The 27215-nt window shown below is 44.7% G+C and overlaps 1 protein-coding gene across 1 annotated transcript in view; it reads left to right on the forward strand.

The window, feature by feature from the left end:
* The first annotated feature begins 7096 nt into the window (after nucleotides 1-7096).
* TMCC3 (transmembrane and coiled-coil domain family 3) overlaps nucleotides 7097-27215 on the forward strand; it is a 147821-nt gene continuing 127702 nt past the window's right edge. Inside the window, exon 1 of the mRNA XM_037389367.1 lies at nucleotides 7097-7206. Within this exon, the coding sequence (XP_037245264.1) occupies nucleotides 7195-7206 (12 nt within the window). The 5' untranslated portion in view covers nucleotides 7097-7194. The remainder of the gene's footprint in view (nucleotides 7207-27215) is intronic.

The raw sequence follows: 27215 nt of genomic DNA on the forward strand, positions 1-27215 counted from the left end.
GCAAATGATAAAACAAAAACCACTAATAAATTCAAATTACTGGTGCACCATTTGCCATTGTCATCAAAGCACCTCTGCAGGTGAGGCCAGACAACCGGTATGCATCAGCAGGAACCGAAGCTGCGTGTCCACCACATGAGCATCTCCAGAATAAAACTGCTTTAAAGCTGTGCTCCCGCTTCCTTTCCAGCTCTGCTGTACCCCACATGCTCTTTCTTTCAGTGTTGCTGCAGGTATTACAGCAGCTGAACAAGTTCAGCATAAGAACTGAACTGATGGAACAGTCCAAGGATAGGCACAATGGTAACAACATGTTATGCTGGTAATGGAAGTGCTTACTTACATTGGAAATACTTGTCCTTAAAATCAATATTAACCATCCTGGTATAACTGTCTTATACCAAATAGTTTCCTTATCGTACCCATATTTTTTTAAATTATGATAGCTGCAATAGCAAGAGCTCATACTCCTAACTGAGTAACTGAGCTGATACAACCGTGATGCATAGAAAAGGCCGCAGGACCCTTTTCCTTTCTAAGGTGTTATGATTCATACGCTGCAGTACTGGGCGTCTCCTCAGGTCAACACGGAATATAACTGAGGCAGCAGCCCTGTTTGGTCCCCTGCATGCTGAGCACTCCAGTGGTCAAAGCCCTCCTCAAGTCAGGTCTCTTAATAACAGCCACTCGCTCAAACTTGGTGATATCCCAGCATTTTGGGCTGAAGCCTGCTAAGGAAACTCATCCGCTTCTCTGGCTGTTTATGTTGTACTCATGAACGAAGCTGTGTATCTGTCCTGTGTTGCCCATCCCAGGATTTGCACTTCCCACAGCGACAGAAGATCTTAATATCTCTGCAGAATGGACTGAGCCTAGAATCTGCCTTCTCATTTGAAGTTAGCACCATGTCTGACAACACCCTGACTTGCATGAGAAACACTGAGGTCTTATCATAACATAGACCATTGAAATTTTCCTGCTTTAAATTTTACTATTGAATCATGTGCAGCTAATTTAAAAAAGTTTAAATAATTCTTATATTAGACGTGAAGGTAGGCTGATCCGAAATTCAATAATTTATGTCACTACAATTTTTCACATACCTGTAAGAACCACAAAGCACAGATCATTCTTCTACATTTGATATGAAGAAAATAATGAGGATGATGCTCACATTTTATTTTGTGTAATAGTATTATTTTATTTTTATTATGGGCCTTATGAGCAGACAGCTACTTCCTGTCTTCTATGGACCATCTCACAGCTTTAAATTGACAGCTCCTGGAGGAGACAGCATGTGACATGTGTACAGAATCCGAGACAGATAAGGGTATGCTTTCATTCATTATAATGACTAAGAAGGAGTGAAGACTGACAGTTCAATCACTCATTAATAAAGACTTACTGTATTCCAATTCACGAAAGTGTTAGTCAAATCCTAAAACATTTTTAAAGGGTATTATTATTAAAGTTTGATTTAGTAGTTTCTCCTCAACTGACAGTGTACAAAATTATCCATCAATAAGCAGAATCAGTCTGAAAAATACCCCAAAATCACTGATCTTTTCCCTTTTTTTTTTAATTTTGGGAAGTATCTTTTTTGCTTATAGGCTGACGAGAGGCAGGACTTGAATATATGGTTACTGTAGCTTAATAGGTTGCTAAACCTCAGTGGAGCCAAAAGACTAATGCATCATTCCAGACAAGAGAGGATCAAGCTAGGTTATGTTACTTTTAATTTGCTGTGGACAGAGGTCTCTGACTTAACATTGACTGAATTAAAACATTAATGACAGAGACTAAGCAGAATCCACTGTGAAGGACTTGTCGGAGCAGGGTACGAGCCTTGTCTCAGAGAGCAGCTCTGCCCACAGCCCCTTTCCCTGGAGGAGCTGGTGCTCGGTGATGGGCTGGTCCATGCTTCTGTGGAGCAGCAGTACGCACCAGTCACTGAGGGAAGCCAATGTTGATCACAGCTTTTGCAGGCTACCAGGCTGTCATTTGTGTGAGCAGCCTGGACACCCCTGTGGTGGGATGAGCAGCAGAGCTGCTGTCTTGGAGTAGATGGCACCAGCTCATGGCAAAGAAAGTCACCGCACAAACCCAGTCTCAACATGCATGCAGGGTAAAGGAGGCAATCACATGATCATGTTAAGTCTTGCCCTTTGTTACAAATATTCCTCTTCCAAATTCTTTGAGGACCTTTTCAAGCTTTCTCTCCCAAAGCAAGATTTAGTTAGATTCAAGCAGTTTCACACCCATTTCTTTCCTTGATTCCACTGCCAAATGGGACTGATTTGTCAATTTGTCTTATGTCTGTTCATGTTCTACAGTAAGATGGCAGTCTCCCATCCCTAAGAAGCTTACAGGGTTTTTTGTGCGGTGAACGCGTCACATTTTCCCACTGTTTGATTGTGAAAATTGTTGTTCTTTGTCTTGTGCTGACTGATTAGGTGAAGAGCAGATATAGACAATCTCATTATTTTTAAAAAAAACACCTCTTGCTTCAGCTGATTGGGTGGAGAGAAGGTTTTGTTCCCATAGCAACATTTTGCATTCGAGCCTTCAGAAATGAGGCTGGCTAGAGGCATTTCAAACACACTGCATTTAAAGCGCGGACTGTGCTCTACAATGCATTTTCATTTTTGCATCTGACAGAATTATTTAGTAAACACCAGAGAAACAAAAAGAAAAATCTTCATCCCCATATGTGAAACTTGAGCCTGCTGACACTAGGCATGCTACAGAGCATTGCTCAAACTGCTCTTGTAAAATGCACACAGTGAAGCAACCTGACCGCATTGTTATCATTTGTCTGAACAAACCCCGCAACTTTACGTACAAATCAGTCCAAAAGCTCAGATGTCACTTTTGTAATAGTTCTTCTCCTGCCTTCAGTGGAGACGACACTGAGCATGGCGTTTGAGGGAACTGGCCAGTAGGCTGAGGAAGCATAAAACCCATATGAAGGTTGTATCTCAGAGATGTGGAGCAGCAGTAGGGGAGGAGCTGTTGAATTCTTGCAAAAGTGGCAGATAGGACAAAGGAGAAAAGTCTTTCCCAATACAAGTTGCTGCTGAAGGAAGACACCACTGGAGAAAGAATGGAGGACAAAAGCACATTAGTTTCTGGTTTTTTGCACTTTTGCACACTGTAAAGGTTTATAACATGGTAGCAGGTAATTTTTGTGGCTAAAGAAGAGGGAATTAGACTACAATGACAGAGGACAAGACAAGGAACATATTTCGTTTCAGTGCTTTTGGTTCATTAGTGAAATACTGGGAAAGAAGGACAGAGAAGAAGAAATTTGTAATAGTTTTTAAGGGAGATGATATAAACTGGCCCTTCCACTTTGGCTGCCATTGGTCTTTCACCAGACATGCCCTTTCACTGAGCACAAATCTTGTTCAGGCAGAACTGGGAGATTCCACATATTTATCCAGGATTTCACTCTGGGAGGTACACAGCTCAGTAGCACAGTACACACGTGTCAGAAGCGCAGTGGTTTGGTCCAGGAAAAAATGATGGCAAGTCACCTGGTTGCAAACAAAATGCACACATAGAGTTAATGTTAATGTATATATTATGTTAATATACAGTGATACTTCAATGGCAAATTAAGTCACCTTTTCTCTGTGTTTGACTTTAGGCACTCAGAAGCAAAGTAATGACATTACAAATAACAAAAAAGCTGGTGTTACTGTCAAATACCTTAGCGGGTAGAAGCTGAGAGAGCATTGTTGTAGTGTAGCACCACAAAACTGTAAAATGCCCCCAATATAAGAAGGCAGTATATCGTTACCTAAAGCTTTTTTTGGGGAAGAGGTAGATTGATTTCAGAAGTTTGGTGGAAGGAAAAACCCTCACACAAAAAATATGAGTGAAAGTCAGAAGAAATATGAAGCAGGCGTGCTTGTGCTGAGTGCTGGTGGCTCTCCAGTTACCCAAGCTTCATCTGAGCTGACCAGCATGGGCTGGAATTCCCACCTATCATACTGTGATTAAGTGGCATTATTGCACGTGAGTAAAGCTCTTTGAAGACCAGCAAACTAACACGGCTTTGCCAAAACAAGCTTGAAAATATTTGTACAATACTTGTCAGTCATAATTTTTATTGAAAGGTTTTTGGAGGAGGAATGAAGTTTGCATACAGGGAAACTGATCGAGGGTCTGTTCCTGGAAATCATGGATCAGTCCCAACAAATCATACATTGCTTCATGACCAGACTTTCTCTGAAGATACATGGTGTTGCACAAGTGTGATAAATGGGCTTAAACTATAAGAGAAAAGGGTCACAAGGGGTGATGTAAGAGTGAGTATGCTGAGGAGGAACATGGAGACAGCTTATGGCTCAGAAGGGCAGGGGAAAGGGTGGGTGCCAAGAGCCATGCTGAGTCACAACTGACAAAGATCACAAAAAAAAAAAAAAAAAAGAAAAAAGGAAAGAATATTGTGATGAAATGAAAGAGTGGAAAGACAAGCAATCCTGATGCCCTGAAATGATAGTATCTCAGGCAAGACAAGACAAGTCAGCAAGGTTAATTTTTTACTGCTGGTTGGTCAGAGGGCCCTGGAGTTGTATCAGAAATCCCTGCCCACCACATTTCTCCATAGGTGTGGATTTCAAACTTTTCATCTACCTTAAAATGCTTATGTTTTCAAAATAAATGGATGGACTCAAACTTTTGTAGGTCCAGAAAAAAGTGCAGAGGTCAATAGTGGAAGAAGGCAGCAGCAGTATTCCTGTTGTTATGAGAAAACAAATAAAAAATGTACACGGAGGTGAGTTATCTAATACAGCTTTTGAAAGATATGGACATCAGGGTCTACCCTCAGGGCAAATGGCTCAGCCCTGCATTCTGAGAAAGCAAAAGTTCTGGCCTTGAGGTGTGGAGCCAGATTTCCAACTGTCTGTCATGAGAGATCCCAAGGGGGTTGCCTTATGAAAAGCCACATTCAGTTGGTGACTTTAGACAGTTTGTGGCTCATCAGGAGGGGAAGATTGCTATGAAACTCATTCCGAGTTCTTGAACCCTCCTAATACATAAAAAGCCAAGGTACCAAGCACTGAGCTTTGGGGTACTCTAAGAACCCCATAGCTGTAATTTAAGCATTGCAACACCTGAATCTTAGGGTTCCAACTCTCTTTTAATCATACTCAGATCTTCTCCAGAAAAGAAGTGATTCCAGAGCAAGTGTCTCTTCATAAGTGTAACTACAGAGAAAACAAACCAAATACCCAGAGCACATTCCCATGTGCCTATGGTCCAGGATTGTTGCTGATGTTCTTATTCTTCTTGATTATCCTGTTTCACTTTAGGTAAACTAGTAATTGTATCAAGCTTACACAATCAGTCCTCATGCAAGAAGGACATGTGCACTTCAGTGAGAAATGTCTGGAAGAAAGAAAAGCCGTTTAAGAGTCTGGCGTGACCAGAGGTGACAGCAGGTACATTAAGAGGGATGTGACCTGTACTGTTTTACACTGGGCAGGGGACAAGAAGGGTTCGTGGCTGTAGCAGGCAATATTCTTGGAAATGCCGCTGATTTCTGTGAATAGTCATCTACAGTGGATATGAAAACATTGTATCGTACTTGTAATACAGAAATTTTGTCAAAACGCGGGGTTCTTCATTTTCAGGAGACAAATGAAAGGGAAGAGGCAACCTGGGCAAGTGAACAGAAGCACAGCTGAAGCCCGTATATTCAGACCTGAGTGCGAACTAACAACCAGCACCATGAGGTGTAAATTAATGTGCTAATAGAAGCCCAGCAAATCTGAGCCCCATAGCTGTCACCAGCCATTGGTGAACCACAGCCAACATAAAAACCCACTGGTCATGCAGGTTTTGCTCAAGTGACCCCCCTCCATTTTAGCACCTTAATGCAACATTGCGCTGAGCGATACCTTACAGCGCCACACCAAAGGCAGCAGCACCTGGCCCAGTCTGCACAGCACTGTGAATGTGATGGCCGAGATTTCATGGCTGGGTACTATGGTGTGGCTCCCGGCTCCCCATGAAACGAGGTTATGAGCTCTGTGTTAGCCTGCCAGCTGATATTCAGCCACTTCAGCTAAACCGCTCCTGTCAGGCTAATTCTGAATGCAAATGCGATGACAGTTTGCTCTGACTTCTTTGTCTGCTTTGTACTTACTAACTGGCTTGCTGGAAATGAATCTGCCATTCGTGGGTCATTATACGCTCAGAGGACTGAAGTTTCACCAAAAGTTACTTGAGAACATGCCGGGACACCGGGAAAACTTGCAACAATGGATTGCCCCGAGATAAGCCACATCCTTTGGAATCTGAAATGCGTGATCCTGTCCTCCCGAGACATGGAGCAACCTGCTGCTGTGTGGTGTGGGTTTGGCCGCTGGGCACTCAGGCTGGCCCGGGGCTGTGTGTGCAGATGCAACGCACCCGGCCACGGTTCGCCTCAGCGCACTGGACAGCAGGAGCCTCGGGCTCTTGCATTTAATATTAATAAAGTGCGTCATAATTAGCACTAAATACCTTTCGAGATCAGGCTCTATTTTAACCTGAGAACAACTTGTAGCTCTGACGGTGTGCTACAGCTTGCAGGAGCAGCGAATTGCTCCTGGAACAGGTGTAATTTGCTCTGGGAGAGGTTTGCTTCGCTACGGGCAGCCGGAGCGTTGTGGCCGCGTACGGTGTTCAAGCCCCGGACCGGCGTGGGCCAAACGGCTCCCCAGTGCCCGGAGCCGGCCGGCGCATGAAGCCCTCCGGCCCGCGTCGCCCTTCCCCCCGGGAGGGGAGCGACCCTCCGCCCTGCCGCGGCCCGGCCGGCTGGGCAGCAGGCGGCTGCAAGCGGGGCCGGACCCGCGGCCTGCTTTCCGCGGCTGTGGGCGCCCGCGCAGCGGGAGCGGGGGCCGCCCGGAGCCGGGCGCCCAGCTCGGTCCCCGGCCCTCCCGGGACAGGCGGCCCCTCCGGCGGGCGGGGGGGGAGGGGGCTGCCCGCGGCCGGGGAAGGGGCCGGGCGGCGGGGCCGGGCCTCCCTCGCGGCCGCGCTGCCTCGTGGCGGGCGGCAGCCCTCGCGCCGCCGCTCCGTGTGGGCAGGCGGGCGGCGCGCGGGGAGGGCCGCCGCGCCCGCGGGCTCTGGGCACGGCCGCGCCGTGAGGGGCGGGAGAGCGCGGCGCCGCGGCGGGGAGTCCCCGGCGCCGCCTTGCCCAGCATGCTGCGGAAGGTAAGGGCCCCCGCCGCTGCCCCGCCGGCCGCGCACACCGGAGCGGGGGCCGGCAGCGCGGGGCCGCCGCCGAGCACCCGGCGCCGCGACCGGGCGCCGAGGCGAGGAGGGAGGGTGGGCAGCGGCGTGTGGCCGCCGGGGCCCCGCCAGGGGGCGCCGCGGCGCCGGGAGCGGCCCCCGCGGGTTCGGGTGCGCCCGCCAGGGCGGCCGGGGGCCGGGGGGCGGCGGGGCGGCCGGCGGGAGCCCGCCGGGCGCTGTCCATGGTGCGGCGGCGGGGGGCGGCGGGGGGCGGGGGGCGGCGGGCCCGGTCGGTCGAGGCCGGCCAAACTTTGCCGCTCCGGCCGGCGGCGCCCCGCGCGGGAGCTGCCATGGCTGCCTGCGGCCGGCAGCGCGGGGCGCGGCGGGGCCGGGCTGCGGGTCTCCCCGCTGGCTGCGCGCCCGGCGGCGGCGGGGGAGGCTCAGCCGGGCGGCGCAGGGTGGGCGCCCGGGGCCGCCCGGGACTGCCCGGGGCGGGGGAGCGCCGCGCTGCCCGTCGGCCGCGCAGAGGGACCGGCGGCCCGCGTCGCTCCCGGCCGCCGCCGCTGTGCCTCGCACGGGCCCTGCGCGCCCGGACCGCGGGCGGGGAGAGGCTGGGGCGAGCGAACAGCTCTTGGTTTGCGCGCTGGGCAGCGGCGCGGTTTATTCTGCGCGCAGGCGAATGCAAGACTCCGATGGCTGGTGAAGTCGCTCCTAATAGCGTTAGAAAAACAGCCTGAAGGTCTGAGCCGAGGGGAGAGCCCTCCTTCCCACAGCGGCACCGGACCCCACTTCGGATCCCCAACCAAAGGCTGTTAAAGTCAGTAGAGTCCTTTCCCTGACCTGAGAGGGTGTGCGTACAGACCTTCCAGTGCTTATCACAATTTCCAGTACTCCTTCCAAAAGGCAAGCTTTCCTTCTAGGTCCACCTGGGCTGCTTCCTATCATTGCTTGAAACTGGCTGTAACAGGGAAGTGCCAGTGGAGAAGGAGTGTTATAAAAAGAATGAGTCACATAACTGCTCAGGCTTCTCGTCCCGCTGTTGTTCTTCTCTTGCTCTCATTGTGTGATGTCTTCCCAAATTCTGTTGTTACAGCTTCAGGTCTGCTAGCCTGAGTGCACAGTAGCTCAGACAACTGGAGTAGCCAGGCATCCCTCAAAATTTGTGATAAAAGGCGTGGGAAGTCTCTAACCTCGCTGTGTGGTGAGTGGGGTGGTTGGAGTCCATGGTCCTCTCCAGTGCTTCTGAGCCACTGATCTGGGCTCTGATGGCTGCGCTTGGTTTGGCAGAGCCCAAGTGACACAGTGTGTGACAAGGTGATTTAGGAATTCCCTTTGTTCTGGAGACGAACCCTCTGCATAGCCAGACTCCTGAAGCCCGACATTGCTATTCTGTTTTTGCAAATATTCCCAGAGCAGTATTTTATGCTGTTAGTGTTAATTATTATGTAGTTATGATACAGTTTGGACAGGCTGGGTAAGAGAAAGCTGATTAATTCTACCCTTGCATTGTGAATTATGTGGAACAAATGCATCGTTTGCATTGTACCTTCTTCCACTGCCTGTCATACTCCTTTGCTTACAAGGAGGGGGAGTGCAGAGATGGTCAAGATTTGAAATTGAGGGTTTATTAAAGGTCAAGATGACCTCGGGGATTGTGGATACAAGGTATTCGAGCCTCGTTTCTTTTTCATACTATTTCTGCTGCTGGCCAAGGGCTGAATCAGGGCTTGAGGGTTCGTCTACGCTGGCAGCCTGTTCTGTGTTGCACACGCATGAGCTGTCCATTGCAGACTGACCTCACTGTGAATTATGGGCCACCTGTGCTAAATTTCTGTGCTGCATGAGAACTATAGTGGTGCCAAGAGAAGTTAAACTAAGATAACTTCAGCTTAAAAATGGTAAAAATTGTAATCCCTAGTTCTTAGGCAACACCTTAGAGTTAATGAAGGCTGCATGATGGACCGTCATGAAAAAGGGAATCTCCTTTTAGGCAAAAGGAGCAAGAAATAAAAAGAAACAAAACTGCAGCCCTCATTTTGGATCATGAGTGCCCAGATCCTACTCTAGGTATCGCATTGTACAACCTTCCTTCTGAGTTCATGGATCAGATCCTTAGCATGTCTTGGAAAAACAGTAGTCATGTGTGCAACCAACAGTTAAAATTAATTTCATGCTGTGGCTCTCTAGGCTGGCATGTGAAACCTCGGTGTCGATTACATTGTCTCCTCTTTATTCTCTGCTCTTCCAGAGGATTTTCTACCATTTGTGACTTAGCAACCCCTTTGTGCTTTTTTATCTGTCAGGAAGGGAAGATAAAATAGGGAGAAATGCCCAGTTTTGTATTGTTCTGCCTGTCGCGTGATTTTATGGCTGACACAAGGAAGCCTAACACTGGGGACCTCTCTGACTTTGCTGTCCCTAAATGCACTTGATGTTTCATTGATTGCTTCAAAAATAAACTAAGCTGGAGAGGACTTGTCCACAGAGATAGAAAGCTGAAATGCTTGCACAGGGTTTAGTATGGGTCAACAGCTCAGTGTTAAATCCACACTTTCCATTTGGATCAAGTTTTCCAGTGCCATCTGTGCTTGTAAAGGAGCAGTAAGTAGAAGAATTTTCAGATGTCTCAGAAGCATAGTAGAAACCTAGGTTTTGTTGCCAGAGCTAGATGAAATAATGTCCTTGCCCTTTCTTTTGGGAGTGTACTGAATTTCAACTCTAATGTGGAGAAAATGGACCTGTGAGGATGGGTGGAATCAGTGAAATGTTAGTGTCTTGGTGGAGCTGCTGCTGAGCTGTGTGTGTGAGGTGGGCTTTGGTTTTCCTAAGCTGAGCCCTTGGCTCCTCAGGTGAGACGTCTCTGTGGGGAGCCTGCCCGCTCCCTGTGCTTTAGTCACTGAAGCAGGGTGAAGTCCTTCAGGGAGTGGTGACCTGAAGCCAGCAGTAGAACGCAGGTGCTGCGGCTTCAAGAGTGACACAGTGATGCTCTGTGCAACCTCCTTTGCACTTTTGCTCACCAGTGCAGAGACACATCTTAGACAGGTGACCCGCCATGTGTTCCTCAGGTCCCCGCTGTAGTCTGTGGAGGAAAGCAGAGTGGCTGGGGCTAAGTTGGCACTGTATGCATCAGAGCTGTACAGCATGGAAGAGAGACCACCACGGGAAGGGATGGGCAGTAGCAGGATGCTAGCCCGCTGCTTTCAGGGCTCTCTACTGAACCTGGAGCCTAGCTCAGCAGCTCTTACCCAATGCTGCTGCCAGGGAGCAGTTTAGACCTCTCTGCCTGCCACCCCTCGCCCTTCTTCTGGCCTCTCCAGCTACGTATGTCCAACTTGTTCTTCATGAAGGGAGTGCTTTCTAAAATCCTCTGAGTGCTAGTGAGGTTGAGGTTTCCCAATTATCCTAATGCCTTATTTGAGATGCTTTACAGGAGTTTCATCCTTCCAGAGAGCACGCCTCCCTTTCTTGTCTCTACACACTCTTTTCAGGTTGGAGAAAGACAATGGCTCTATGCACAGTTTCCTGGCCACCACTGCTTTTCCTCCCTCTTCAAGCTGTCAGAACGGTTAAAGGTGACATAGGCATTTCCAAGTACTTTCTTGTTTGTATGAGTACATATTTTAAGAACGTAATTGTGTAGTATCTAGGTGCTGCACCTGGATGTATAGCTAACATCAGCTGGGGTTGATCCACTTGATTTTGTTCCAGGTGATCTGATTATTTTCTTCCATATGCCCCTCGCTTTTTACTCATTTTCTTATTAGTAAGAAAGCACTAATGCATATATAAGCAGGAAGAAAATCCCTGAGGTTTTTCCCTGTTTTTACATACCTCCCTCTTCCCGGTCATTCAAATAAAGTAGATTGATGTTCTAGTTCATAGAGACAAGCTGTCTATTAGACATTGCAGGAAGGCGGTAAGAGAGTTAAGAGAGGAGAGACTACATTTCCAGGCAACGGATGGAAAGCCAGTTCTCCAAACCTCAGCAATCTTGTCTCTTCGGACTTGTTTCTCTCGGCTTCTCTTGCTACATGACCTACCTGTCTTAATTGACCATATTAGGAACTAATTTATTCAGCCTCAACAGTCTTCTACCAGATCACTAAAGTACATATTATATATAACTTCTCATTTTTATCTCCTTTTATTATAATTTTGAATAGCAGCTCTGTGTATCTTGTTCATTTTCGCTAGGGAAAACAAATTCACATGTCAAATACTGCTGGCGTTATTTCTTCAGGCAAGATGTACTCACACTTGGAAATGAATGGAAATCAAAAACATCAAGAAATTAGCATTTAGGGACAACAAAAAGAAGAAATTAGTATGGGCAGTGTATACTGAAAATCCGGGCTGGGCTAAATAAAGTGTGTAATAAAGATGAAATTGCTTATTATTTCTGTTTGTATTATATATCATTTAATGTTCTTAGGTGTCTTTTGGCTCTGATGCTCAGTAATCAGTAGCTCCTCTTGTAGGTACAAATGAGGAGGGAAAAGGCACAGCCTTGCTTGGTAATTCTCGGTTCAGTTCGTAAGATAGTTAGGAGGGACATATATACCTTGGCAGATACAGAGCAGTGCTGCATCTTGCTATAAATTTTATTCACCAAATATTTGAGCGGAATGAAAGCTTTATTTTTAACCAAGTTGTCATTGTCTGGTCTTTACAACTTGTTGGGCAAAACTGCACATACTGGAATAACTTGGGCTAATGGGAATGGGTGGCACCATAGCTCTGCTGCGGTAAAAGAAGTGCCATTTTAGTATTTTTAGTTGTCTGGAGATTGTCTCCAAATACTACATAGCACTGTCAGTCAACGACTACATTTCAGGGTTGAGGTAACAGTGAGATTTTCTTTATTCAGCTATTTTGGCTACCCTTGGGGAATATAAAATGTGTCAGCAATTAAATCCATGACAACAGATAACTTAAACATTAGATTTAGCCAAGCTAACATGCAGACAATTTAACTGGGTAAGACGCAGGCCACCCTAGCATGAGGGAGCACTGAATAAATCCTTGCTCCAAACACAACAGAGTGGGGCTTTGAACAGGGGCTTCTGACTGTCAGGAGAAACAGGACAGACAGGCAGTCGGAGATTTCAGCTACAGCTTGGGCAGGCTGTGACTGGGGCAGGTTTAAGTGGGTTTTAGTGGATTTTTAGTTAATTTAGGTGTCTGGAGGCGTTTAAGTGCCTAAAAGATTACATGATGTTTGAGTGAGGATTTCGCTGGGGTATCAGCATTGGTTTTGAAGGACTAAAGATAAGAGGATTTCCTGCCTTTACCTCAAGCACTCCTGTTTGCTAAAGCGTTCATCTTTCCCATCACTGCTTCTGCTGTATTTTTTTCGTGACTGAACTGATTAGCAGCAGGATCCATCTCTGCCAGTGGTGCCTGTGATGCAAATACAGACCGAAATACAGGGCTGGAATTTCCCAGTGCTTGAAAAGACTTGAAACGGTAGCGAGGGAGTAAAGGGGACCAAGGCAATGAAGCCGAGGCTTCAGGCTCATGGTGGTGTGTGCTGTGGCAGGCAATAGATGATGGAAGGGCAATTCATTCTGCTCTGCAATGCAGACTAGAGATTTTAAAAGGTAGGCTGGTAATTCTGCAGTTTTGGGGGTCTTAAAGTTGGAAGTGTCATTGTGGTATAAATACATGTCAATGGGCTGTCTCAAATATATCTGCCATCTATTTAAAATCTCTGACCTAAAATTTATTTTCTTAAGATTCTAGAGTAAAATTATTTGAAGTTGGGCAATAAGGAGCCAAAATCTAATAGAAAGTCAGCGAGGTTTATGTATCGAAGTCCCTGGGTTCACTTTTGAAAATGGGATTTAAATGGCTGATGTGCTTTCAACTGTCTTTCTTAGTGGTGGTATTTTTATCTGCCACCTCTGTCAATAAGCGGAGAGGAGAGCGAGGTGAAAATGGCATGGGGAGGAAGAATTAGAGCGACTGATCGTTCACTGTCTGTCAGCAGAAGAACTGGAGCCATCAAATGAAACTGTCAGGCCCCAGGTTCAGAGAAAAACAATGTGCTCCCTGTTTAGCTGTGCAGCTCCTTGCCATTGGGCATTGTGGGGGGCATGAGTTCCATGGATTCAAAAAACAAGCGGGCAAATCCAAGAAGGATACTTCAGAAGTCCCTGAGTACAAAATTAACACCGCTGGCTCAGAAAGCCCTTGGCCTGCAGATCCCCAGCAGCTGGGAAGTATTCCAGGGAGCAGCATTACACGAGTATTCTGGTCATGAGAGTCTTCCCAAGGCATCCAGTGTTGGCCACTGCTTCAGCCAAGATACAGGCATGCATTTAATGAGAGCCAGTATGCTTCTTACAGTCCAGCACCACACAACCGAGCTTTTTTTTCTCCCGAGGTTGCTTCTGAGATATTGACCCTGTTAGAGTCATACTGTTCATTGAGCAGGTCAGCTGAGAAATGTTTTATGAGTTTATGTCATCTCAGAGAACGTGTGCATACTTAAGATTAAAGCAGTGGGAAAACAAATGGAGGAAGATTAAAATCTCTTAAACAGGTTGGCTTCATTGAACTAAAACCAGAAGGATTTTCTTTTTTAAGTCATTTCTTGTGTTTGTGACTCCCATTCAGGGCAATGATAGGTCAGAGTGGCTGGTTGCATGTTTCCTGACAGCTTGCCTGTGCCAGGACCAAGATTTCCCTGTCCTCATGTTCTGAGGTGAGGATGAAGCAGATTCTAGCACAACAGACACAAAAAAGGATAGTTAATACCTTTTCCTTTTCCTCTGTATGTTCCCCACTGCTGGAACGTTGTCCTGGTGAGAAGACAATAAAATCTTTGCTTTAAAAAATATATATGAAAAAAAATCCCCAAACAGACATGGAAAAAAAGGGGGCAGATGAGCTGACTGACCTTTTTGGCTCTGAGGAAAGGAGGGAAATTTTGCCTCTCTTAACAAAGATGATTTCCAGGTCTGCCCAGTGATAAAACTGCAATTTCCAAAGGGTTTCTCCTTTCAATTGTTTGGGGTATGGCAGAGCAGTGAAATAAATGGAGTTAATAGGTTCACCTTGATATGAATTCCTGGTAAGTAAGCCACGTGTGACTATTTTTTCCTGTCAGCCCTTTCTGCAGTAGTTAGCAATTAGTGCAAAAATGGATTTCTTCAGTCTGCTGTTTTACTGTGTAGCAGAGGTTAGCAGAGGTACATTTAGAAATTGGCATCAATGGTTTGTGTTTTGGTCTCCATGGCCGCCTGTTTCACCTAAGAGAAGCAGCGAGTCCTCTCGGGTAAGGATGTAGCTGGTGTGTCCGCCCAGCGCATCAGACAGTAACACCCCTTTTCCAAATAACTGAGCTGAGACTGAGCAAATCTGGGATTTCCTGGACCAACCAGTTCATTTGATATTAGATTCTGTGTAGCTTGATAATGACTGAGGTGTCTTTAAGTTATAATATCTAACTAACTGATGTAGCATCTCGAGTACTTTGTGGTGGGACTTGGAGGCCAAACGTTTCAGACCCACAGATGACTGTGAACTGTTAACCCCTGTAAAACTATATTAATAGTTTTTCAGTTGGAAATGGTTGCACTTTTCTGGTCTGTGCACCGTTTTGTGAAGCCTCTGTGATAGTTTGCAAACAGCACGAAGCATTCAATGTACCTCCTCCTTGCTGCCTGAGGAGTAATTGCCATCTTCAGAGGGTCAGTGGCACCGACCTGTAGTCCTTGGTACGATGATGCCTCCTCTGAAACAGGTCGTGTGGGTCAGTGGCTTGGGCTTTGGGCTTGGTTAAACAGGTATGCTGTTTTCACTGGGCTGTTGAACTTGACATGGGATTTTTTTGGCAAATTTATTTGATCTTTTTCTGCTACTGTCTGTCTTGAGCGTGTTGTTGGTGGAGAAACCTTTTGTTTCATTAAAGATTAAGTAAGACTTCCAAAAATCTTTGATAGTCTGTAGTTGTGAGGTGAAAAGTGGCTAGGGCTCTTTTCTGCCCTACTACAACATCTGTACATGCCCTGACAGATCTCATGTGGCTTTAGGACGTATAAAATAAGGACACTGGCTCGCTGGTCACTGTTTTCCTGCTTCTGAACAATTGATCTTAAGCTATTGTATTTAATGTAGTGGAGCCTGACCTTGAATGCCAGAAACCATCATAAAAGGATATGCTTCACTGGCCTGTATTATTTTCGTCTAATCTGATTTTAATAGAAAATAAGGTTCTGATTTAAAAGAAAAAAACACCACAGAAAAGATATTTCTGCTGAAAATATTGATTTTTTTCCCCTGAAAAACTAACCTCTAGTTGAAAAAAACGGCTTAAAGCTCTTTATTCTCAATGGAAAGTCAAAAATCTTTTCCAGAAGGGGAAAATATATATTTTTTTCCCAACAGCAATATAGTATTAATGCTTGCTAGTTTTATTCAGATATTCTACTCTTTTTTCCTAAATGAATTAGTATTTACATCTGTTTTTTCTTTTTTTCTTTTTTTAGTTGTTCTTGGATATTTGCCAGCATATAATTTTTCATACCAGTAATTGAATTTGCCAGTCTCCCAGTAGTTCTTCCTTTTCAGATGCTCTAAAAACTGTTCTGTTACATGTTCTCTTTGTCTTTTTGTCTTTTTCAGCTTATTTCTGGGCAGCTGAATAAACACACTTTTTAATGCATTTCAATTATCTTGCTTTTGTCAAGATATATTTTCAGGTAACACAATTAATTAAAACTCCATTAACCATTTCAAAAGGACATATCCCCTAGTGGCAAGCCTTTGTTACTGGCCTACTTGAGTTAATGAGTGCAAATGGATGTATGATACATATTGACTTGCTAAGAAATAAAGAGGGTTTTTTGTCCTTTTTCTTGTTTTTTTTTAATGTATAAAGGAAGCCTGAAGAGATACCCTTTCCATTGCTTTTTACCATTTAGATTCAGTCTGTTCAGGTCTTCCTGAGAGTTAGATTGCAGGGCTATTTCATTATTTTAAAAAAATAAATTTTTTTAAAATTCTATTCTAATTTGGTTTTTGTTGTTGAGAGCAGGGCTGTTTGTACAGACTTGGGATGCCTTCTCAGTAAGCAGATTACTTCTGACCTTTCGTAAGGGAGAACTGGGACAAGTTTTCTAAGCTTTTTGCTGTTTGCATCTACTCTCAGCAAAGATATAACCATGCCCAGCTTTACAGCTGAGAAGCTGTGTCCGGCCTCAGAGACTTTTCTCCTTCTGCTGCCAGAATGACCTGGCATCCCCTGCTATTCCGTTCCCACTGGAGCAGTGAGTCCTTGAGGATGCTTGTTCAGGCCAAGGAAAAGCTCAGGTAGACAGAGTTGTTTTTCTGAACTGCTTTGCAACACAAAGAAAACTTTTCAGAAAGGGCTACTTTCACTGCCGCTTGCTGCTGCCAGGTCAGCTGCTGCTCTGGGAAAACTGGGTTTTTGTGGCTTGCAGAGCACTTGCATGGGAAGGCAGCTGAGCACAGACTACCTTGATGAGGGGAGGGAGCAGAAAAAAGGCCCTTCTGCAGAGTGGTAAGTGCTATGTTACATTAATAAAGTTTGGGTTTTTTAATTATCAAGGAAAAGTGTAGCCAGAGAGTTTTCTGGGCTGTAACCCTGGGTGCCATCATTGCAGAAACTATGTAAAATGAGTTGAGGTATGTATGCAGAATAAAATGTCCCCAGCTTTGGGTGATAAGAGAAGCCATAGTTTCCTGACAGTCATTTATCATTGCTCAAAAAGCTTTTTTTAATCAAGAGGATTTTTAAACTTAGCCTTACAACAGATGACTTCTTCTAACTGCTGTTTTCAGATCCTAAAAAGCAGGAGTGCCGCTTTAGCAAGCAAGAATGTGTATCTGCATACGTAATACTTTGGTAATTCACACATGTTGGGAGAAAAAGAACAGGTTTATATCCTAATAGCCTGACGTACCCATTGTAGAGGTGGAGTGAGTAGTCAAGACTTTTGTACTTGGCACCTCTGCTGCCAGACTCTACTGAAATTGGAATACTTGGAATAATTAGAGAATGATGAAGTTACTTTTATTCAGTATGTCTCTTACAGAAATACGGCAATGGTGGAGAAAAACGAAATTTTGAATCGCTGGTCATGGATAGTGATCTAATGTAAATCCCGAGGCAGGTTAAGTTAATGTATTCTTGGCATGGTGCCTGGAGTAGGGTGTGGGGGGGAAGGGATGGGAAAGGATGAATCAGCTCTGATGTTTTGCAAGATCCTGCCTTCTAGTTCAATATTGTCTTGTTTTCTTTGCCTGAATTTATTCCTGACAGGTGGTGACAGAATGTTTTTATTAAAAAAAGGCAAATACCTACCTAGAATCACAGAAATAATATAAAATCTCCCATGGAAAACCACTCAGTATTCAGACTAACAAGTGGCCAAATTCTCTTCACCAGTTCTTTAAAGCTTTGGAATTCCTCATTGCTACCCCAGACCCCTTTCTTCTGGGCCCCATCACCCAGCAAGGCAAGGACAAGCGCAGACAGGCTGTATCGCTTGCTGCCTGCCCCTGCCTAGGGGGGGAATGGCTGCCTGTGGGAGGCCTGGTTGGCCACGGATCTTAGCACTCTTTTGCTAGAGCCTCTGAGGTTAGGGTACAGTTTTAAAACTACTGTCAAGAGAGGGTAAGCTGGTGCTTTGGCAAGCCAGGCGTAGGAAGCACTCCCACAACAATGCCACTGTAAGAATACATGTGACTAGCACTTGCAAAGGGTGCTTGTTCCTCCTTTGTTCGTGGCTGGTGGGGCCAGGGTAGATCCTGATGGTCAGGGAGCAAACACGTGAAGTCTGAATCTGGACCGTGAAGTCTGAATCTGGACCGTCTGGGTGGTGCCTCACCTCAGATGTCCTCGAGAGCTGGTTGCTCAAGTTTGTTGGAGCCTGTGCTGCTTGCTGTGGTTTCCCAGTTGTGATTCCCCAGTGAATCTGAATGAGAATGTGGGTCACTGTCAGACTGCAGCACCATGGAGATAGAGGAGAAATGACTGTCTGTACCTGAGCAAGGTGGGCAGTCCACCAGATAGCTACTATTGATGGCTTCAGGGCCAAGGGACTGTGTGTGGCCTGGGTCTCCATGTATAGAGTGGGACAGGGGAGAGGAAGAGGAGCTGCCTGATGAACCAAGGGCTGTTGTCATGAGTCTCAGCAAAGCTGAGCACACTGGAGGCAGTTTTTAATTGCTGGTTCTGGTGTGCTGAACAACCACCTCCAGAATAGCCTGCCTGTAACAAGTGCCCAGGTGTTCAGGCTGGGTTTACTGTTCTCTATGGTAACTAAATTTAAACAGAATATAATTTAGAAACAAAAGACAACGAATCACTAAATCAGAGGGAAGAATGACATCAAATAAAATGAGGAAAAAGTAATAATTACCCCAGGCTAATAACAATCAGTTCATTTGTGCCTTGCTTCTGGAGCCCATTTTGATTTCATAAGTGTGTTTTTCTTCCTTGGCACTGCAGCTGTCAGGGTTTTGAAAGTATATGTGTGTTCTCAAAATTTTTGCTGTGCTTGAGATCAGCATTGTTAACTTTACTTGGCCTGGTGTTTGGTTCAGTCCCCTGAGCCTATCCAGAGGTCAGCTTTGGCTGTCCCACAGGGCAGATTTTGGCAAACAGCTTTAGAGATGCTAATAGGGGTGTTGGAAGGGGAGAGATACCACAGAGATAAGTGTGCATTAGAACCAGTTGCCTTGATGGATCTTCTTGCTTGTAGGACTTCTCATCTTCACAGTATATATAAGCATTAACGAATCCTCATGACACCGCTATGAAGTGATGTAGATATGTATTATAACTACGGTACATGAGAGGGCAAGAGATAAAATTTTCTTGTGTAAGGCTTACCAAAGAAACGAAGGGGAAAGCCAGTAGTTTTAGAGGACTGTCTTGGCCAAGACAACTAGAATTTGTCTTTCTAAGACACTGCGTTGTAAAAGCATGCACTTTTACATGCATCAGTGCTCTCCTGAATAAAGAAATGTTCCTAAACTAGTGCTTGGGAAACCAGTGCAGTTTTGAAATAGCTGAATGATTCTGCGGGGAAGAGCTGTCAGGTTTTTGTATCTGTTACTGAGCATACTAAGGTTTTCCATTCTAATAGGATTTAAGATTAGAGCTTGTTTAGCAATTTCAGTCTTTTCTCATGCAGTTTCTCCTTCCCCATACCTCTATTTGAAAAAGAGGATGGAGGAAAGGGAAATGGACGGCACCTCCAAAATATATGAGGAGTGGTGCTTGGGTCCCCGGGCAGCGGATGGGAGGAGAGTGAGCAGCTGAAGGAGGTGGCTCAGGGCTGAAGATGCCTGACAGGTCTGTTGTGGCTGTGAAACTCCAGCTAGGGAAGGAGGCACTGCTGGGATCTTCAGGGGTCCTTCTGCTAGTTCTGCTGGAGCATCCTTGCCTAGGCTCTGTAGGTCCTGAGCTTTGTCTGTTCCTGTTGCCTGTTATCATCACCCTTTGTAGCCAAAACCTTTTCAGCGTAATTCCACCCTTGCTGCATCCACCTCCTCCCATCTGTATTTGTTCTCTGCTCCTAGCAGCTCCTTGGCAACCTGCCGCATGAGATATAATCTGCAGCCTCACTTAGAGAATTACTCTACTCTGACCTCCTCTGTATTGCAGACTACTTCTGCTTCATAGGGCTTAATCCTGCAAAGAGCTAAACTCAGCTTAAACTAGGCACCCTTAGCTGAGACTGCCTTCCCTCAGGTGGATTTATAGTTAAAAGCAGCACATGTGGATGTACATTAACCACTATAGGGTAGAAATCAGTATGACGAATTGAATCTTTCTAGCTGTATAAATTCTAATTCTAGCTGTATAAAAGCACTTTTCTGGGGGAGGATCTTCTTTCATGAATAAAAAGCTAAGGTAAAAATGAAAGCCTGTTCAGTATTATTTGTCATGTATTTCTTTCACAGGTAGCACTGTCTTCTGATCAGTGGTCACTGAACATCATTCAAGATTTTATATATACATATATATATATAGCATAAGTCTAGAGATGCATTGGGAGTAATGTTTTGTAAGACAAATACTTAGGTATAGTGAAGAACTAGGACACAGATAATTATGTTTCTGATCAAATTAAGTTTCTGCATACAGAAATATCCATGAAACAACCCTTCTGAGGCATTTCAAGTGGCATAGAGCTCACCAGCTGTATCCCTGCTGATTCTAATGCCCATTGCAACCCGCATACTCTGAGCTCTACAGCCTGTCACGGTGACTTGGTCACAGAAAAGCTGACTGGGTTCATGTGCTCGCAGTAACATTGTTTCAAAAGCTGTGAAGGCCGTTTTTCCTGTGCCTTGGGTTGCTCCATGATAGCCTCTTTATTTTCTGCAGGCACCTCCTTTCTGCTCTGCTTCCAAAGGAGGCCTTCCCACAAATGTTGCCTTCTGCCCTCGATTGTACTGCTGTCCTTTTGTGGTCCATCCACCAGTGCTGCATCGTTTCAGACTTCCCTGGCATGCTCTGCAGCTCTGGCTTGCCTTCTCCTTGGTCCCTGTCTCCTGCTATGTGATGCTTGTGTAGTTTTCCCTGGTTCCCTCACCGCTACTCAGTTGTCCCCTTCTCCAGCTCTCAGTGCTGCTCTGCAGAAATCCGTGGTGCCAGATGTTTTCTTCACCCTCTCCTTTCACTGAATCACACTTCTTTGCTGAAAGCCCCCCCCCCGCCCCCAGCCCCCCCCGCGCCAGTGCCTTTGCATGGCGTTGCCCTGTGACAAGGGCTTCGTGTACAGGTCTCTCTCAGGTGTCTTATACTGCTAGGATGCTTTTTGGATAATGAGGTATGAAAGAGTGACACAATGTACTGAATGAGCTGGATTAGATTGATGTATCACCTCTAAACCTGTCTTCCTAAAAACAGAGCAGAAGCTGATGTCCCACATTTCGCTAATGCTGTATTTTAAGAATTTTTCTGTTAGCTGGTGGGACATAGTGCTGACCAGGAGCTAGGCTTCGGTGATGCTTTGGCAGTTGCGAACCTCCCTATGCTCTCCATGGGCTTTTCCCAAGAAGGTGGGCTGATTGATTGGTAAAGCGATTTCCCCCTAGACTTTGATTGTGCGTCTCGTGGGTTTTGTTTCCCCTTTTAAGAATGCCAGGGAGATACTACTAAGGGTGATGAGTGAGTCCGGTGCCTCGGTACTGTTGTGCACTTCTGCATTTGAGGTAAACACATGGGAATTAATTCATGCAGAGGAGTTCTGCGTAGTCCATCACCAGTATATTAAAAAAGGGATATGTGAACTCATACACTGAGCTTGCTCTGTTTAAGTATCCTGCATTGCTACAACAGACTAAGAATTAGTATCTGCATGTCACATTTTTGTAGTACTAGTTTAAACTAATTGAGCTGTGTATGATTTGCCTTCTGGACTCTCACTCCTACTAAAAACAACTGATGATCGGTGCCAGTGTAAGTTAGACATGAGTAAAATGCTGTTCAGCGGAACAGCTTGAATAATGTAACAAATGGTGCCATTTTGAGTGCCTATTCAGAGCACAGAAAATCAATCTGCTTCCAAAGCTGGAGCCCTGCCACTTGATTTGTGGGTTTCTAGCAGTTTCAGACTTAAAGCCCAGTTTGCCTTATAGTTAGCATAATCATGCTGCCCTATTGTGGCATGTAAACTGCACAGATTTTGTTCAGGAATTACACTGTAGAAATACAGATGGGTCTGTTTAATGAGGTATAAAGCCTGTTTTTCAGGAAATGTGTAAACCTCAATTATCCATGCACCACAAGGGACAAAGGATAATTTTGATAATCAAGCCTTCAGAAAATGGCAGGAATATTCAATATGATAAGCATTAAGAATCATGACCTCATCTGGGATAACACAAGGCTTGGATAATTGAAGTGCTTCTGTACTGGATTCAAAGACCTTAATAGTATTTAATGTTTGGGCTTCACTTCAGTAACTGCTATTAGTATCCAGATCAAAAAGATCTGTAAGAGCCAAGTAGCTCCAAGTGCTTCTCACTGACACTGGTAGTCCTCAGTTACCTATTACTCAGGACAGAAAAGAAGAATTTGAAAGCCTGCTTCTCAAAGAGAGCCAATGTGCTATTTTTACACAGTGTATTTGCTGACTCAAAAAAAATATTAGTAGACTTAATTTTCTCTGAAAGTTGTATTTTAAAGATAAATCCTTTTTTAAAATTTTGTTAAGGTTTGGAGCTCAGAATGTTTTAGAATATTTTTCTTGCTCATTTAGAGTAAATCCCACTTCATTTGAATTAATTACTGCTCCTATGGTGATATTTGAAATAAAGACAATCTTGGATGCTCCAAAGAGGAAAAAAAAAGACTAAAACTCATCATATGAGTCTTACTGATAGAATCTTATTAACTCTGCATGCTGATGTTCACAAGTTCCTCCATCTTTCTGCCTCCCACTATTGCTGCCTTTTGGTTTTTAAATGCATTCAGGGTTTTTCAGACAACTCCAGCAAAAGTAAGCTTCACCTTACCTTGCCAGAGTGGTAGAGATATCCCAAAATCATCTTGAGTCACTATGCTCTGAAGAGATCTGTTTACATTCTTGGTGTGGATTAGCATATTCCCCTGTTTGAAGTACCAGTAAGTTTATAGTAAATAAGGACATACTCATGTTGTTATGGGTGGACCATTTTGGTGGCTCTCCAGCTGTTTTACTTGACTGCTTTGCATTCTGCCAGACTGTGTACGAGTGTGTCTTCTGCTCCACAGGCAGAATGAATAGATGAATCCAAACAGACAGATGCATGAATGAATGGATGTTGTTTGTCTGTTGAGATGCAGCCTGCGTCAATTCACTGGCAATTGCACATCCTGAATTCAGTCTGTAGCTGACCCTGCTTTGTTATTCCGCTGTGCAGTGCACTTGGAAAGGGGTCTGTGGCCCGTCCATTCTTCCACTGGCTTTTTGAACACTTTAATCCACTGGCTGAAAGGGTGCCAGTGCAAGGTCACTATTGGGTTGTAATACTAGACCAAAAGTACCGTGAGAAAGAAAATATCTAAGACCAGGCTCAGTTAGTTCTGCTGTGTCCCTAATGTGTTCTTCTGCACAGCATGTGGTAGCTGGGCAAGCCGTACTTTGTGGTAGAGACTGCAAAAATAACAGCGGTTTAGGACCTTGTACTGAGCTCTACAGTTCATAGTAAAGGGCTGCCTGAAAGCTGAGGAGTTCTTTGCAGTGCAGGAGACAGAAGATCAAGGGGCACCTGAACTCATGGCCTTGCTATTTTCAGATCAGTTGGACCCCTTACATGATGACCCTGCAGAAGGTCCTTCAGTCGGTGAGCATTTATCTTCTGACCCATTTCTTTTCCTTGTGCTATGAGTAAGTGGCACTGCACACTGACACACAGCCAGCATCGCATTCTCTGTGAATGCATAGGATATTTGGAAATTCAGTCAGGTCCCTGTCTTTGCATTCGAGAAGATTTGTTAAGTATCAGTCTTGCACTATTCTCTCCCAGACTGTCATGATCTCCTGCCTTCTTATAGCTGTCTTTAGGTCCCTTTTGCTGTTCTTTTAAAGTGGTGCCAGCTGTACCGTGTTGTTTTACAACAGCAAATCAGTAAGTCACAGGGGATCTCTCTAGTTCATTTTACCATAACCACTATTAATTTCCTGTGACTCTGCTTGCAAAGCCTGCTTTCCCAAACTCTCTGCCAGTCTTGTCCTGCCCATTACATGCGAAACAGAAAATGACTTCTTAGAATGTCTTTGTTGGCTGTTAATGTGGCACAGAAAAAGAGCAGAATCTTTATGGTACTACATGTTAGAGGACAATCGGTTGTACAAAGCGGAGGTGTGTTACACACAAAATCATACATTTTGAAATAGGCGGTGCAGTGCTTGAGAAAAAGTATCTGAGACATTTAACTTTTCAGCACAAAACTTAGCAATTTAAGAGTAAATATGTCAAAGTACATATGCCAACGATGTTAATCCTCACTATATCACTGAGGTTTCTGTTGGATCACTTTATTCACTTGATTTCTGTGGGAACTCTGTGTGTTCTTGTAGAGTATAGAAAATGCCATGGAAAATACTCGGAGGTAATGTTTCAAAGCAGTGCCACCCTATGGTTCATTTCAGAATAGAATATGCGGCTTCCCGCTCATCCAAAACACCGTGTGTATCTGGCTGGGCGCTCTAACTTTCTTAAATGGTCACCTTCTGTGTTTCTGATCACAGGGATCAGTGATGGCCTATACCTATCACTATCAGGACTAATTGCAGAGAAACAATGCAATTATTGGCCTGCTTCTCAAAGAAAAGCCGTTCCCTCTGTACAATTAACCATCGCATTGCTCACATGGGCAAAAAATCCTGCCCCAAGTCCTTCCCTCCCAAGACTGCTTGCAGAGGTGCACATGCAATTACTGTCCAGGGCTCCCATTTCTCCTGAGGTGTTGCACTCCAGCCCCATGTCACCATCTATAATCTTGATAGCTGCAGCACATACTCATCGTACCTACCCCTGCAGTGCTGTCGTTCATGCCATGGTAAATAATCACTGACTGGCCAAGAGCAGGAGGAAAGGCTTTGAAGTTTTGCAGCACTGTTGCTCACCTAGATCCCTGACCCCTAAGCAGAATGGGTTTCATGGGCCTGAATGTGACCCGGCACCAGGGAAGACGATCTTAGAAAAGTCCTTGCAGAGGAAATTGGTTTCGGTCTCTTCCTCCTCTTTTTCCAGTTTCTGGCAGGATTAGCTGCTGCTTGCATGCCAAAAGATTGTCAGAGCTGCTTGGTTGTGTGGCTGCACTGAAGTTCCTGAGAAGTCAATTACATATTGATGTATGCTCATGTGTTAATTACAGCTACTGGTGCAGCTTGGAGACCTCTATTGTCCTCAGTAGCCGTAACAGTTTGCAAATAATTCTGGTTAGACTGTGAAAGAAGGGTCATTGAATTACAGGAGAAAAGTCCTGGGGGGACTTTAATCAAATGCTAGGTTTAAAAGTAGCGGTTTCTTCCAACAACTGCAATGCATACATCCCAGAAGTGAAATTAAGGAAAATGGGATTCTTCACTAACCTGTCAAATGCAGAGGAAATCCATTTCTTGGGGAAATTACTTATGAACTGGGGTAGGAAGTGGCACAGGGGTGGATGTGGCAGGAGCAGCTGAAACTAGTTTTTAGCTGTTACCGCACTGCTGCTCTGCAGTTTACACAACCGTCATCACTGCTGTTCTCAGTGTTGAGCTGCCACCGGTTGCCATGGGGTTAAAATAAAATAGGAGCCATTAGCCAGGCTTCGACTCCTTCTGTTGGACTAGTTTATTCATACTTAGTAGCCCTTTCTTCTTCCTTTTAGGCACATAGACACTACACAGCAGCTTTACTGAGCTTTGTGCAGAGTTGGTGAGCTCAGCATAACTGTGAAATTCCCTCAGATTCTATCAGCAGTCCCATGTATTGTGGAAGACAGTAAAGCTTAGCAGTGAAAACCTCGTCATTAGTATTAGCTTAAATATAGCTGCTGCTATGAATTTAGCTTCTTCACAAAGGAATATATGTTAAGTCCTGTGGCTACAGGGAATACTGTAGAAACTCAGTTTCCTGTGGTCTTGAGCCTTTTCATTCGTAGACTTTTACAAATTAAATTATACTACCATTTCCTGTTCTCACCATGTATCTTATAAAATTTCTATCCTTTCTCATACAGCCTTTCTTCTGCCAAATATTTTGACAGCTACATGCAGGCTGCCTCATTTGACTGATCTGGCCAACAAAATCAAAACCTTGGCGTTCCCTCACTCCGGTTCTACAAAATACACGGAGAGCTCATCATATTTGAGATCTCCAGTATCTGCCTGATTAGTCTGAAATAAACATTAGAAATTTATTACAGACATATACACAGACTGATTCTGGAAATCTGATTTCCATAGGGAACCAGGCTAATTAACCAAGTCAAAAGTATGGAAATAAAAAATAATGTAAGATGAAAATTATGAGACTCACAGACTTGGGTCAGGTTCTTGGGAATCGACAGTTACAGCTTTTCTGACAGCAATTTCAATGCCAGCAGCAATTCCATCAGCTGAGGGCGAGCACATCTTGGAACAATTTTGCAATGTATTTTGAATCGTGTATTTCCAAATCACTTTGAAAAAACTGCGCTGTTCTGCCTCAGGGCATCCATAGCAACTTTAATACGTGGTACTGGTTTGGCAGGCCTGTCTATGATTTACTCTTTTGCTTGATATTATTTCTGTATAGTCAATATTTCCCTTTCATTGTAATAAAGCTTTTTTTATATATATATATCAAACAGTGATTGTATGTGTTATAAAAAAAGATTTATCCTAAATGAGAGAACTCACCGACAGGGAACTTACTATGTTTCTCTGTGCCCTCTATATAATCATTCAACAGCATCATCTGTACATGGAATGTATTCTTATTCCAATGCATGATGGATTTATTAGTGTCACACAAACTACTGGATATCAGAATTATATATATATGGGGAATTAAGTAACTGCCATGCTGGAGCAGTTTCTGGTAAGTCATTTCAGTGAGATTCAGGTGACTTTAGACACATACAGTAGGTCACACAAAATTCTGAAATAGCTAAACACTCCTGTGACCATGCGTAGCCTGCTGTGACAACCTGGTATGCCGATTGCAAGGGCCAGATGTCAGAGCTCCGTGCTCCCAGATTGCGGGGGCTAGATGCCAGACCTCCCTGCTCAACAGGCTTCTCTTGACATAAGCAGGAACCTTTCTCAGCCATACAGGACCCTGTGACTCACAGGTGTATAGTTCTGATCATGTTCAGCAACACGTATGTTTGCTTTTATATGCACTCTCACCCGGCATTAGGTGAATGGAATGGTTTTACTCCTCCCGCTCTTTGTAAGAAAAGGGTTTAAGTTTTAGGAAAAAGGTTGACTTTCAAAAAATGAGTCTATTCTCATTAAAAATGTGGCATTAATGGAATAATTGTTAAGAGA

This window comes from Falco rusticolus, chromosome 5 (assembly GCF_015220075.1).
Source record: "Falco rusticolus isolate bFalRus1 chromosome 5, bFalRus1.pri, whole genome shotgun sequence".
Taxonomy (NCBI): domain Eukaryota; kingdom Metazoa; phylum Chordata; class Aves; order Falconiformes; family Falconidae; genus Falco; species Falco rusticolus.